The sequence below is a fragment of the Leptodactylus fuscus genome, chromosome 2, assembly GCF_031893055.1.
Source record: "Leptodactylus fuscus isolate aLepFus1 chromosome 2, aLepFus1.hap2, whole genome shotgun sequence".
NCBI lineage: Eukaryota > Metazoa > Chordata > Amphibia > Anura > Leptodactylidae > Leptodactylus > Leptodactylus fuscus.
The window spans coordinates 35,257,238-35,270,885 of record NC_134266.1 but is presented as its reverse complement, the minus strand read 5'-3'; the positions used below and the strand labels follow the sequence as shown (position 1 = coordinate 35,270,885).

At 45.8% G+C, this 13,648-nt stretch overlaps 1 protein-coding gene across 1 annotated transcript in view; it reads right to left on the bottom strand.

The window, feature by feature from the left end:
* NEK8 (NIMA related kinase 8) overlaps window positions 1–12,070 on the bottom strand; it is a 57,389-nt gene extending 45,319 nt beyond the window's left edge. The window contains exons 1-3 of the mRNA XM_075262602.1: window positions 12,017–12,070; window positions 5,476–5,681; window positions 2,386–2,618 (exon numbers count right to left, since the gene is read on the bottom strand). Of these exons, the coding sequence (XP_075118703.1) occupies window positions 2,386–2,618; window positions 5,476–5,681; window positions 12,017–12,063 (486 nt within the window). The 5' untranslated portion in view covers window positions 12,064–12,070. The remainder of the gene's footprint in view (window positions 1–2,385; window positions 2,619–5,475; window positions 5,682–12,016) is intronic.
* Between the last annotated feature and the right edge of the window lie 1,578 nt (window positions 12,071–13,648).

Below are 13,648 nucleotides of genomic sequence, written 5' to 3'. Positions count from 1 at the left end.
GGCCAGAAGTGGAGCTGCATCATGTCGGCTCCAATAGTTCTGTTCTGACCCCCATCGATTAGATTAGACTATTGTTCCCCATTATCAGTAACTACATTGTTGTGTAGGCAGCAGATCCCTTATGCAGATTCAGTGTTAATGGGGCACCAGTTGGGAGATCAGTCTTACCCCTCCAGTGGAGGCATCATCAGTGTGCTGTTCTGTGTAGGGGTAATATGGGGGATTAATGCTGCGTGAGAGCAATAAAATGGCATTATAATATTTGGTGGAACTAATGGGGTGTGAAGGGGCACAAAGGGACATTATACTGTGGGATATAATACTGTGTGGGGAGACTAATAGGACAATATTTTAGGTGAAAGCCAAAAGGGGGTATTATACTGTTTGCGGGGCAATCTAATGTGTGGGGAGAATTATGGGGGTACCAACGAGACAATATGTTATGTGAAAAACACTAAGATGACATTATACTTTGTAACACAATTTGGGGGCACTAAGGAAGAAACATCATACGATGTACAGAGAAGGGCACTATTACTGTAATGGGGACAATGAGAGGGTGTAGGGTCAAAGGGGGGATGGGTAGGACTGGTCAGGGATAGAGAAGTGCCTTAACATATGTAAATACTGGACTTGTTTTGCTACTGTTCATCTTGGACCTTAACCTGATGGCAACCCAGGTAAGGAAAACTTTACTAAAAGTAGTTGAGTGCCCTTGGTGCAGAGTACACGGAGTATGGTGTGACCAAAAAATAACATGCACACAAATCATTGCTGAATGAGGTCTGAATTGTTCAAGCAGTCAAGCAAATTACAGCTGATACATTACCGGTGCTCCAATTAATTAGACTGAATGCCCAACTCATCTTTCTTCAGCACAGAGAGGCTAGAACAGTGAGCAGTTCAGGTGCCATCACTAAGGGAAGCAGAAAGGCAAGCGGGCAAAAGAGCACAAATAGCCGGATCACTGAGAAGTGGAGAAACATCACCTGGTCAGGTAAATTTTGACTTCTGTAGCGCCATGAAGAAGGGTCAGAATTTGGCTCAAGCTGCATGAATCAATGAACCCTTCTTGTAAGGTGGGAACAGTTCAGGATGGCGGAGGTGGAGAAATTGAGTTATTATTATGAAGAATACTATCTTGGCATACCCATGAATGATATCCATGTATGCCACAAAGCTTTGATGCGGTTCTGAAGGACAAATGAGGGTAAATGTGCTACTAGAAGGGTGCCTCGAATACACTGCCCATTCAGTACAGGAGCAGTATGCTGGATGTCAAAAAAATCACCTTATAAAAGGACCTTTCACCACCTCCAACAAGTCATTTAAAGAGGACCTTTCACCATATCCGGGAACATGCAGTGTTATATACTGCCGGAAAGCTGACAGTGCGCTGAGTTCAGCACACTGTCGGCTTTCCCGATGTGTGCCCGGTGTGAAGAGCTTATGGTGCCGGTACCGTAGCTCTTCTATGGTCAGAAGGGCGTTTCTGACCATTAGCCAGAGATGTCCTTCTGCCTCGCGGCGCCTATCGCGCTGTACTGTGGAGCGGGGAGGAACGCCCCCTCCCTCTGCTCACAGCGCTCGTCCATAGACGAGTATTATCAGGAGATGGAGAGGGCGTTCCTCCCGGCTCCACAGCACAGCATGATAGGCGCCGCGAGGCAGAAGGACGTCTCTGGCTAATGGTCAGAAACGCCCTTCTGACCATAGAGCACTACGGTACCGGCACCGTAAGCTCTTTACACCGGGCACAGATCGGGAAAGCCGACAGTGCGCTGAACTCAGCGCACTGTCAGCTTTCCGGCAGTATATAACACTGCATGTGCCCAGATATGGTGAAAGGTCCTCTTTAATAATTGCTGCTCCATTGAATTTTTTCTAACAGACAGACTTGTTGCTCAGGAGTGGAGCAATGCCGCCTATTACTGGATGGTAAGAACTTGAACTGGCGGAGGTGGTGAAAGGTCGTCTTTAACTGGCCGAGTGAGAGCTCAGTAGACAGTCATCTGCAGTCTATAGCTACCTTTACTTGTCTTTGTCTGAGTAAATATAGATTTAAAACGTCTTCTTACCGTTTGTGGTGTAGATTTTCTGTTTTACTATGAGGACCATAAGTTCTGAACAGGACATATAGTGTACATACTAGTAAAGCATAGTAAAGATGTGGGTATTTTTAGTATTTTCTTATATTCAGATACTTAGAGGACCTATATGCCTTAGATTCATACTGCTAAGTTGCAGTCCAATGACACCGCGGAAATGCAAATGTAGCAGAACATCATCCAGTGGTGAGGAACAATATCATCATTTTACAATACTTCTACTATAATGGAAATTTGCATTTCCTGTTCTGTGTAAAGGCTTGATTTGTGTACTCACCGTGTACGCTTTACTCTTACTACTGAGAATTTTTGAGATTCCGAAGTCGCCAATCTTTACAATCATTTGGTGTTTGTCCAGCAGGATGTTCTGTGTCTTCAAGTCTCGGTGAAGGATGAGTTTGTTATGCACATGATGTAGAGCAAGGAGGATTTGGACAAAGAAGTGTAGAATAGTATCTTCATCCAATAGTGAATTACACCGCTTCTGGATGTATTCCGCTAATGTGCCCCCTAAAGGAAGGAAGAAGAAAAACATATACACTAAATATGTAGAAATATACCTTAAGGGGTTATCTGCTTTTATAAAATTGATGACCATATAGATAGGAGATTAATTTTAGATCAGTGGAGATCTGACTATCAATCCCATTAGCACACAAGCTCCAGTACTCACGTGATGGTTATGAGTACTGCAGTCTTTGTCCCATACACTTGAATGGGGATCTAGTGCAGTGCTCACAACCATCACTATCCAAAGACTGGCAAGTGAACACTGCAGCTTGTGCGCTCACGGAAGAAACAACTGATCTGTGGGGTTCTCGTCAGACACCTGCTAATCTGAAATGAATGTTCTAGCTGTGTCAAAGTGAAAATTAACAAGACTGCTTTGAGTTATACAGGAAATTGGTGCCAGTTCCTGACTTGAATAGACTTCCATTTTGGTGCATGGTCACACACTTGAGTTATTAAATGGCCGGAGCCTCTTAGTAATTCAGACATGCTTTGTAGCAGCCAGGAAATTTATAAACACTAGCATAGGAAACACCAGTAATGATGAATTCCTCCTATTGTGTATAAAATAGGAATCGATCTGGGCATCCTGGTTTAAAGGGAACTTATAGACTGGGGGGAGTAAAATCCCATTTTATTTTAATTGTGGGCACGTATGTCTTTATAAAAGGGCGATTTGGGACACTAAACCCCTGGTCCAATAGGGGCTGTAGGTGGTTTAAAGTCCAGATCACCCTGACAGACTCCCTTTGACACGGCTTCGCATGCAGGTGTCACTTGGACATTCCTGCAGCCTCCTGTTGCTCCTCTCTCATAGACTACTATGTTATATGTGATTGTTCTCATTGGATGTGAACTTTACTCCTTGTCACTCCTATTTACTGCAGTGTATCTGGATCTTCAGCATGTTGCACTGTATACCTCTCATACAGCTGTATATTGTGTAATGCTGCCAATAAAACAAGTGAAAATAAAAGCCACACTATGAAATACAGAACGCCGTGTATGTATTATTAGTACACAGACCAGTAGAAATGGCATTTTAATTCAGTGTATATAAAATACAGAAATTCTTCAGTTTAAAGGGCACATTGGCAGAAAAGGTCATTATAATAAAATAATAGGTGTTTATTGTTTCCCGGTGCATACATGTGGCAAGGACATCATTTATACCGAGCTGTCATTACGAGACTAGATGAAGCCACATTCCAGTAAGTACTGCCACATCTACCCTGCAAAACAATGACCTTCCTTATGTCAACAATCTGAGTCATTCTGGTTTCTGACCTGGAGTTACATAAGCAACTGGTTTCGGTCCTTTTATCAGATTACTGTGTAATAACCATACTAAACAGAAAGAAGCATGCTTGCAGTAAAGGTGTAACCCATAAAAGGTTAAAGGTGCAAATAAAATGGCCCCTAAGTAAAGAGTAAAGATCCATACTTCTTCAATAGCTGTCAACCAACAGCTACTCTTTCCAATATAAGATAAGATATTCCTTTAATATACATGTACACTCAGCTTGGCCATGGAGTAAACTGCTGCTTGACATTGAGAAGAAAAGGAGAGGGTGCTGAAATCCAACATGTCTGATCCCTGTTTCGGTACTTTTCTCGTGTGCACAGGGGGCCTTTAGGAGGAACCCTGATAGGCCATAGATAGTATAAAGAATCTGGATTGGCCCCCCCCTAACTACCTTTATTTGTCTTGTATTGTATTGTATCCATCCTATTATTTAACAGTGGAGCCTTTGGGCCTCCTCAGATACAGGGGAACCACTGTGCCCATTATAACAATACTAATACAATTCAAAGTAAACCTTAGAATTTTTAAGTCCACCATTTTGTGCTAATGCATAGAATATTATTTCATTGAGGAATAAAAACTTCCTGCATAAAAAAGTACAGGTATAAAATTCAGACTAACCGCAGCTACACTAGAGGGAGCCGAGGAGTTTACCCATACTGTTCTTACATAAGATGTAGGCTTCCAGGTGGTGCAAGCAACCAGACATTTACTAAAGGGATCACAATTCTGGCTCGGTTTCCATAACAAATCCTGGCTTATATGCCTAGCACAACATTTGTCTTGTGCTTTGTGTCATTTGACAGGGAGAATGGTTTAGGCGAAAATACATGACTTAGTGAGAAAAGCTTAATAATTGATGACCGACATCCGCCTGAAGACACTCCCTCCCAGCTAGGCCCATTCATTTGGGCCTAATCCGGAGCGGAGTGCGCGACTGGATGCTGGTGCACCAAGTTCCGGTCCAAAACCCCCCATTTGAACTTACCCTTAGAGTGAGCTCTGTGACGCCTTCACTAATTACTAAATACAGGGCCTTTCATTTGTAGGTTCTGCTTTGTATCACAGCTCAGTCCATTTACTCGAAAGGGACTGAGCAGCAAACGAGCCATGTGACCAATGAACAAGACGTTACGAGGTTTATGAGACAGAAACTGTGCTCATGAAGTGCTGCTGCTGCTTCAAATAGCTGATCCACGGGGATCCTTGTTGTTGGATCTCTGCTGATCGTCAACTGATGACCTGTCCTATTAGAAGATATACATCACAGGGCTTTTCAGATCTGGTGACAAGTCCACTTTAGGTTGGGGCTACACTGCGACTTTTTGGAGTGCTACTAATTGATTTCACACAACTAAATAGTTAAAATTAGTCAGTAACACTGTTAAAATTCACACTGTACTCTGGCCTTAAACGTGATTATGTGCAATAAAATTGTGCCAATCTTTAATAGGTCAAGTAATAGTTATAGTTGGCAAGTATGGAAACACCATCATACTGTATATTGAATGAGACTATTATCCTTGGGGCACTGATACGGCTGGTACTCACCTGGAGCATACTCCATTGCAATCATAAGGGCCTTGTCTTCCAGAAAATTCTCATAGTATTCAATGATGTTTGGGTGATTCAATAGTTTCAGTACTTGACACTCATTTTGTGCGGCCAGGCGCTCATCTTTAGTCATCTGCTCCACCGGGATTTGTTTGATGATCACTAATTTCTGGTCGGCTTTTCTCAGGCACAAGTGCACGATCCTGGGGACAAACATGAGAAGTCACATATTGATGGCTCATTCAGACTATTACCATACTCATAAGAAAGGAACTCCAGTTAGACATGGGTGCCTACAAGCCCACAGTGCATCACCATGCAAATATTACCTGTTCCCAAATTCACAAATTAGGATAGGTCATCAATATTTAATCAGTATTGACACGACATATGCCCCCGTCCCCGCTATACAACTATTTGAAGTGGCCGTCTTCTCTTCTCAGGCCAGGGAGATTCACCGGTCACATGGCCTTACTACATCTGAATAAACTCTCAGCCACTCTACAGTCTATGGCGCTGTGCTTAGTATGTGGAGAAGCGGTTGTAGTGCTTATCCGAATGCCGCAGTCGCAGCTGATCATGAGGTTCTCCGCCAATCTCTTATTGGACAAGATATCTCATCAATATCTTAGTACTGGAAAACTCCTGTAAGAATGGAATAAAGGAAGTTTCTCCACGAACTTCCTGGCAAGCTTATACCTATAGGAGAGTCAACCTGAATCTGCAGGGCAAAGCATGTCCAATGGACTTAGCATCCACCTGACTATACATGGGTGTGTGTCACTGGACCCAAGGCTTTCTACTACCATACACATAAGCTATGGTCACTCATCTCATCTGTCCCCTAATGAACCAAAGCTAAGTAGAAAATGAGATATGTCAATTCATGTTGCTTCTGTCTTATGGGGAATACATAACCAAGTCCCTTTTTCTACTTCTGAACTGAAGGGAAGGCATAACAACATCTTTAATTGATGTCTTATCCCAAAGATAGGCCATCAATATAATTTAGCCTGGAAAACGCCTTTAACATATTTTTAAGTAGAAGTTTCAGGTACCCTTCACACCCCCTGTCATGTCTGCGTTTTACACTGCAAGCATAAATATAGCACAGACTTTTAACAATGTATTTTACAAGCATATTTGGTGGTGTTTTTGTCTTGTGAAATATTTTCGTCCCCAGTCCCAGCCTATAACAATGAAACTAATCTCAAGCCTTAGGTGACAGATACACGGGGAGGGACTGCAGCAGGTTAGTCACTACAAAGTTGCCGGTGGCTATCCTGCTGTGATCTAAAGTAGAAGAATAGTGAATGGGGTTTAAACCAATCTCATCCATATTCTGGAACGCAAATTGACTTGCACTGAATTTCATGGGGACCTGTAGAGAAATCAGCCTTAGGCCGGGTCATACATAGCTGTGTGATAGCCACATGACTAGGGCCGCTTGGTAGTTTTAAAGGTTGGAAACGGCTGCAGTATTCGCATCAATAATTGTCAAAACCCACGCGTTTTCCACAGGGCATGGATGGGATTTATTTAAAGGGGCTCTATCAGCAAAATTATGCTGCGAGTCCCACATATGCCTGAATAGCCTTTAAAAAGGCTATTCAGGCACCGCTAATCTTATTTTAACCCCTCTCCTAGTTTTAAAATAATACCCTAAAAACAAATATGCAAATGATACTTACCCGTGCATGGTGGGCGGTCGTGCACTGTCCGACGTCATCTTGCGGTCACGCCTTCGTCTTCTTTCTTCTTCCAGCGACGTCCTCCTGTCCTGGCTCTTCCACGCCTTGATCTTCTACTCTTCCGGAATGAAGAGGTTCACGAGCGTACTGCGCATGCACGTAGTTCTAAGGGTAACTTAGAACTACTACAAAAATGGCTCCGGAGCGTGCGCAGTAGCACTCCGGAGAGAGCAATACTGCGCCTGCACGGGATTTGAACCAAATCCACCGGAAGAACAGAAGATCAAGGCGGGGAAGAGCCAGGACAGGCGGACGTCGCTGGAAGAAGAAAGAAGAGGAAGGCGTGACAGCAGATGACGTCCACCAGTGCAGGACCGCCCACCGTGCACAGATAAGTATCATTTGCATATTCGTTTTTAGGGTATTATTTTAAGACGGTTGGGGGGGGGGTTAAAATAAGATTAGCGGTGCCTGAATATCCTTTTTAAAGTCTATTCAGGCATATGTGGGGCTCATACAGAATAATTTTGCTGATGGAGCCCCTTTAAATCCTATCAACCACTTCACAACAGATTATCCACCAGAGGTTCCACCAGCAGATAACCTGCTACAAACTTGCAGTGTATGAACCTAACTTCAGAGTGGTCGGTATGAGGTTGGGACAGCTTCTGACTTCACAAATTCACATCCTGAGGTTTTACCCTTTCAAAACTGGTGACTGTGTCAGATACACGAAATGTAAAATGCAGCTGAAACATGTTACTGGTCACACTAGCTGCACATGTTACAGAAAATCTGTGTTTTTCGCTGCAGATTTTGCCGCAGTTATATGAACATATGCCCAGGGCTGGAGATATCAGTGCCTGTTAATTTCAGCACCAATATCTCCCCACTGTCAGAAGAGCGTTCTTCATAGCTCAGCATCATCACTGGACTGTGAGGAACGCGCCCCCTGACAGTATACAGTGCTCTACCATAGCCCTGTACGGTTAGAGGGGATCATCCTTACCACCAAGTGATGACACTGAGCTATGAGGAACGCCCTTCTGACAGTGAGGAGATAGTTCTGGCCCTGATATCTTCACCACCAGGGCACATACTGGAAAAGGCGAATTCAGCACACTGTTGGCTTCTAGCGGTAAATAAAACCGCACATTCATGAGGACATGAAAGGTTCTCTTTAACAGTGAAGCAGTTGAAGGGGGGACTAAAATTACCTTAAGGCCGGGACCCCATGGACCCTTTGCAAATCGCAGCATATCAATTATATCTACGGAAACCCGGCGGCTTTCCCGTAGATATAATGTTAAAAGAAAGTCCGCAGAGGAAAACTCCATGAACCTTCTCTTCAAAGCGCTGCAGAAAGAACCGCAATGCCATCACGCAGCAGTTCTTTCCACAGCGCTTTAGCGCTGCGATTATGGCCCGTGGGGCCTTAGCCTAAAGGGGTATTCCCATGTCGCTCGCTCACCAGCTTGCCGGCTGTAAACGCAGTTGTTTTCCTGGTTTTCTGCGTTAACTGGTGGGCGGGATTTCACATGCAAGCTGGCTCCCAAGCACTCAGCTCCCCCTCCCCTAACTGAGAGCAGGGAGCTACATCACTTGTCTGGGGCACAGAGATAAACAGCTCAGAACTACAAGCTCGCTCCCCTGCACTTAGCTCCCCCTCCCATTCCGTAATTATGGAAACACAGTGTAAACAATGTAGTCAATGAATTAAGATAACGGCCAAACAAAGCAGTTTTGATAAAGCAATGTATTTAGGAAAAGTCTTAAATCCACACAAGCTAGCAGTATAGATGGGATCCTTGAGATGGGACAACCCTTTTAATTCAACTGGCAGTTTCTTTTTAATGGATTCAGGGATTTTGGCCTGGCTGTTACACCCATTTCACGATAGGAACCACTCCCCATTTCCAAGTTGCTCAGCCCTCTCCCGATCTCAAAGAAAATACCTGTGCTGTGGGGGCTGTATGTACAGGAGAGGAGGGATGTGGAGGAGCAACCCGGTGGTTAAGGTCTAGTTTAGAGATGAGCGAACACTGTTCGGATCAGCCGATCCGAACATCACGCTCCCATAGAAATGAATGGAAGCACCTGTGACGCCGGCCGGCCGCCGGCAAAGTCAGCGTCACAGGTGCTTCCATTCATTTCTATGGGAGCGTGCTGTTCGGATCAGCTGATCCGAACAGTGTTCGCTCATCTCTAGTCTAGTTCTGATAAAGTGACCTGGGGGGGGGTGTCATAAGCCAGGTCTATCATCAAGAATCCACTGTAGTAATTCAGGCAATTTTATCTATACAGACAACCCCTTTAACCATTTCTAACCCCTTCCCATCTCCTCTTGAATGAAGGCTCTCGTGTTCATGCAGAAATCATAAGTTTTGGGGTCCTGAGTCCTCTGTGTGAATGAAAAGGTGCGTATGAATGTCCACCCTTCTATTCTATAGGACAATGGAGATAGCAATGTAGCAACAGTCCCATAGATGTGAACAGAAGTGTGGTCATACATGTCCACTACTATACATGTAAACAGGGGACTCGGGCCCCCCATTCTCATGATCACTGGAGGGCTGAGAGGTTGGAACCATTTTTAAATTTGTTTTTCAAGAAATTCTGTGTTCATTTGCTTCCCCCAGGTTTTTTAGGCACCATAATTAGGCTGGTCCCATCCCTGGGTCACATGATTAGAACCATCACCCAACCCCTGAGTTGCTCTGCCTCCTCCATCCTCTCCTGTATTCACAGGTAGTCGCCTCTGCTATAGGGGCTATCAGACTACAGGTTGTTCACATGGCAGAAATTTTCCTAGCTGAAAATTCAGCTTCAGGAATTTGAAGCTGAATTTTCCACTTGTCCAAATTCCATGTAAAATAACGCACCTGTCAGGCAGTATTTTCCGCCTCCGACTCATTTCAGTGGGAGTTATCAGGCGGAACATGCCTGAAGATCGAACGTGACACTTATTTTTCTGTTAGCTGAAAATATCCGCTTGAGGAAACATCAGACTCCCACTGAAATCAGTGGAGGCTGCTATCAGGTGGAATCCGCCTCAAATTCAGCACCAAATTCCTCCATGTGAACGTAAAAGAGAACAGCAAAAGAGAAGGGAAATGGAGCAATTCGGTGGTCGGGTGCTGTTCTGATCATATGACCCAGTGTCAAACCCTTGGTATGGTGTCTACAAAACTAGCTGTACATAGGCTCCTTGGATTACCCCTCTAAGGGTTAGTTCACACGTAAATAACGTGTGGCTTATTTTGGCACCAGAACAAAAAGCTTCCTAATTAGGAAGCTTTTTTTGGACCTTGCCAAGCTTTATTGGAGCTGTATTTTTTTTGTAAGGGCTTGTTCACACGGTGGGGCAGATTTTGACCATATTTTGACTCGGGGAGCCAAGTCAAAATATGGTCAAAACCTGGCTGCCACAATGTCACGGTTTCCCCCACCCCGGAGTTGGCTCAAATGAATGGGCTGACGCCGGAGGTTGCGGCTGCCAGGCGGAAGCCGCGGCTCAGCGAGCCGCGGAATCTGCCTGAAGAAAGGGCAGCTCACTTCTTTTTTTCCGCTATCGACAGTTGCTGATAGCGGAAAAAAGAACGCTAGTGGTCTCCATAGGCAGTGCCGCACCTCCCATGAGGCGACCTGAAGCGAGTGCTTCAGGCGGCGCTATGCCAGGGCCTCAGGGAGGGCGGCATTTTTGCTAACCTAAACCAGTCCAGGACAAGCTGTCCTGGACTGGCTTATCACCGGGCGGTGGTTTGGGGAGGCCGCTGGAGCAGCGCTGCTCCGGCAGCCTCCCCTCACGCTCAGGCAGAGAGCAGGCAGTCTCCGGGCCTACTCTCTGCCGGCGAACGGGGCTAAGCCCCGCCCCTTCACTCGGCCACGCCCCCGATCCACCCGGCCACGCCTCCGATCCACCCGGCCACGCCTCCGATCCGCCCCCTCCTCCGGCGGGGGGGGGGGGGGCGGCTTTCTGCAGTTAGCTCAGGCGGCAAAAGGGGAAGGTTCACCCCTGTCCATAGGCCACCATTGTAAAGGGGTGGATTATGACGTGGATTCTGCTGTCAAAATCCGCCCCTTTGGCCCCGTGTGAACTAGCCTTAACAACAGCTTTAAAAAAAGCCACGCTGTTTTCCCCTCCTGTAAAGTGAATGGGCTGAAAAAAACGCGTCGTTTTCCGTGCGTTTTTCGCCTCCCATTCACTTCTATTGCTTTCCGCCTGAAGAAAGGTCATGTCGCTTCTTTTTCTCTGCTAGCAGTCTCCATAGACTAACATTGTACGGAGGAGGATTATGACGTGGATTCTGCTGTCAAAATCCTCCTCCATGTCCCGGTGTGAACTAGCCCAGAGCTGACAAAGCCTAAAGTGCGGTCTGCTCCTTCCTTCTGTCCTCTATTTCCTCCTGACATACAATAAGAACATTAGTAAGGAGTGAGGGACAGTGAATAGAGAGTCTGATTCCAGCACAAGGTGTGTTTGTGGTCTGTTATCATGGAGACACTACACTCTGCAGAGGAGCTGTAACCATATAACTAGAGGTGATGTTTCCTCCAGACTGTGTTCTCGGTTCCTTCACTTCTTAGTCTCAGACGCCCTGGAGCCATTACCGCCGTTATGTGAGCACTAGTGTAGTCTGACGTGATAGTGAGCCGCCACTGTATATGGAGTCGCGATAATCTCCTCTAGTGATGGGGACAAATAACGTCAGGTCACTAGGACAGCTGTCACTGCGGTACCGCAAGAGATAACGGGTCTGGCACATCACGTGATGCAGCAGAGAGGGCGCACCGTCTGTACTAGGACTGAACACATTCTCATCACATCGGCATCCCAGACATCTCACCCGAAGGCTCCTCTGCCGACCACCCGGATTTTCTGGTATTTCTCCATCTTGAAAACCCCCCGGCACAAACTTCCCACCGTATCCATAGTGACACTTCCGGGAAACCCTACGGAAGCTTAAGGGGGCCAAGCTAGAAAGTTACAACGCGATGGTCCAGGTCATAGGAGAAAAACAGGGGGCTGAGGACGAGTCTTGTGCGGCTGCGCAGTACTGTGGCCTCTGTCATGAGCCTGGGAGTCTTTAGGAGCTCCTAAGCAAAGCCCACTACTCCCAACTGGCTGCTCCCCAGTAGTCTCTATGAGCCCCCTGCTGCAAATTGCGGCAAAAAAAAAAACGCTGCGGAAAAGAATTCTACTTTTTCCACAGTGTTTTTCTCAGAAAGTCTGCAGTTTTACGAGGTTATACATGGAAAAACATGGATCCCATGAACTGTGATGGCGTCCGCTGGGTTTTTGCCCAACTTCAGTCAATTTTAGGGCTTGTTCACACAGAGTAAACGCGGCACGCGACCGCACGTGTTAACGTGACCGCAAACATGCACCGTCAAAATCGCGGCACAAACGTCCCATACACGCGGCACATTGCGTGCCGCATTTACTCCGTGTGAACGAGCCCTTAGCAGACTCCAATGCAGATGTAATTCATCCTTAGGCTGAGGACACACATTGCAGAAACACAGCATTTTCTGTTGCAGATTTTGTTGCATTTTTTGAGCCCAAACCCAGAATGGCTACAAAAGGAATAGGATATATCTAAGAAGTTTCTTAGGGTGCATGCACACAATGTAACGCGGCGCTGATTCTTACACGATAACTCGCATAAGGATCAGCGCTACAAAACAGAATCCCATTGACTTCAATGGGTTCCATTTAACACACGTAATACATTGAAATCAATGGGTTAAAAAGTCCATTGAAGTCAATTCAATGGTCCCGGTACCGTAGCGCTTTACAGTCAGAAGGGCGTTTCTGACACTTAGCCAGGGACGCCCTTCTGCCCAGCAGCGCCTATCGCGCTGTACTGTGGAGCGGGGAGGAACGTCTCCTCCCCTCCTGATAATACTCATCTATGGACGAGCACTGTGAGAGGGGGGGGCGTTCCTCCCCGCTCACACAATACAGCGCGATACTGCTGGGCAGAAGGGCGTCCCTGGCTAAGTGTCAGAAACGCCCTTCTGACTGTAAAGCCCTACGGTTCCCGGGACCGATAGCTCTTTACCCGGGGAACAGATCGGGAAAGCCAACAGTGCGCTGAATTCAGCGCACTGTCAGCTTTCCAGCAGTATATAGAACTGCCTGTGCCCAATCTGATGAAATGTCCTCTTTAAAGGATGCAAAAACTGGATGCAGATGGGTGGCACTCCCTTCACAAAGAGTAAGTACGGATCCATTTTTATTTTCTCTCTTGTTAGCATTGACTCTATGTAAATATAGTTTTAATTCATTTTTTAGCATCCATTAAATGGATCTCCTAATATTGTGAATGTAAGGGCTTATTCACACCTGCTTTCACAGAGCACACAATGCTGCCTCAATTTCAGGTCATTGGCTGTCTGTGATAGATCCACTTTTCACAAATGTGAAAGACATATTTATTTATTTATCTTTCTATAATTTATGATGTGTTGGGGTT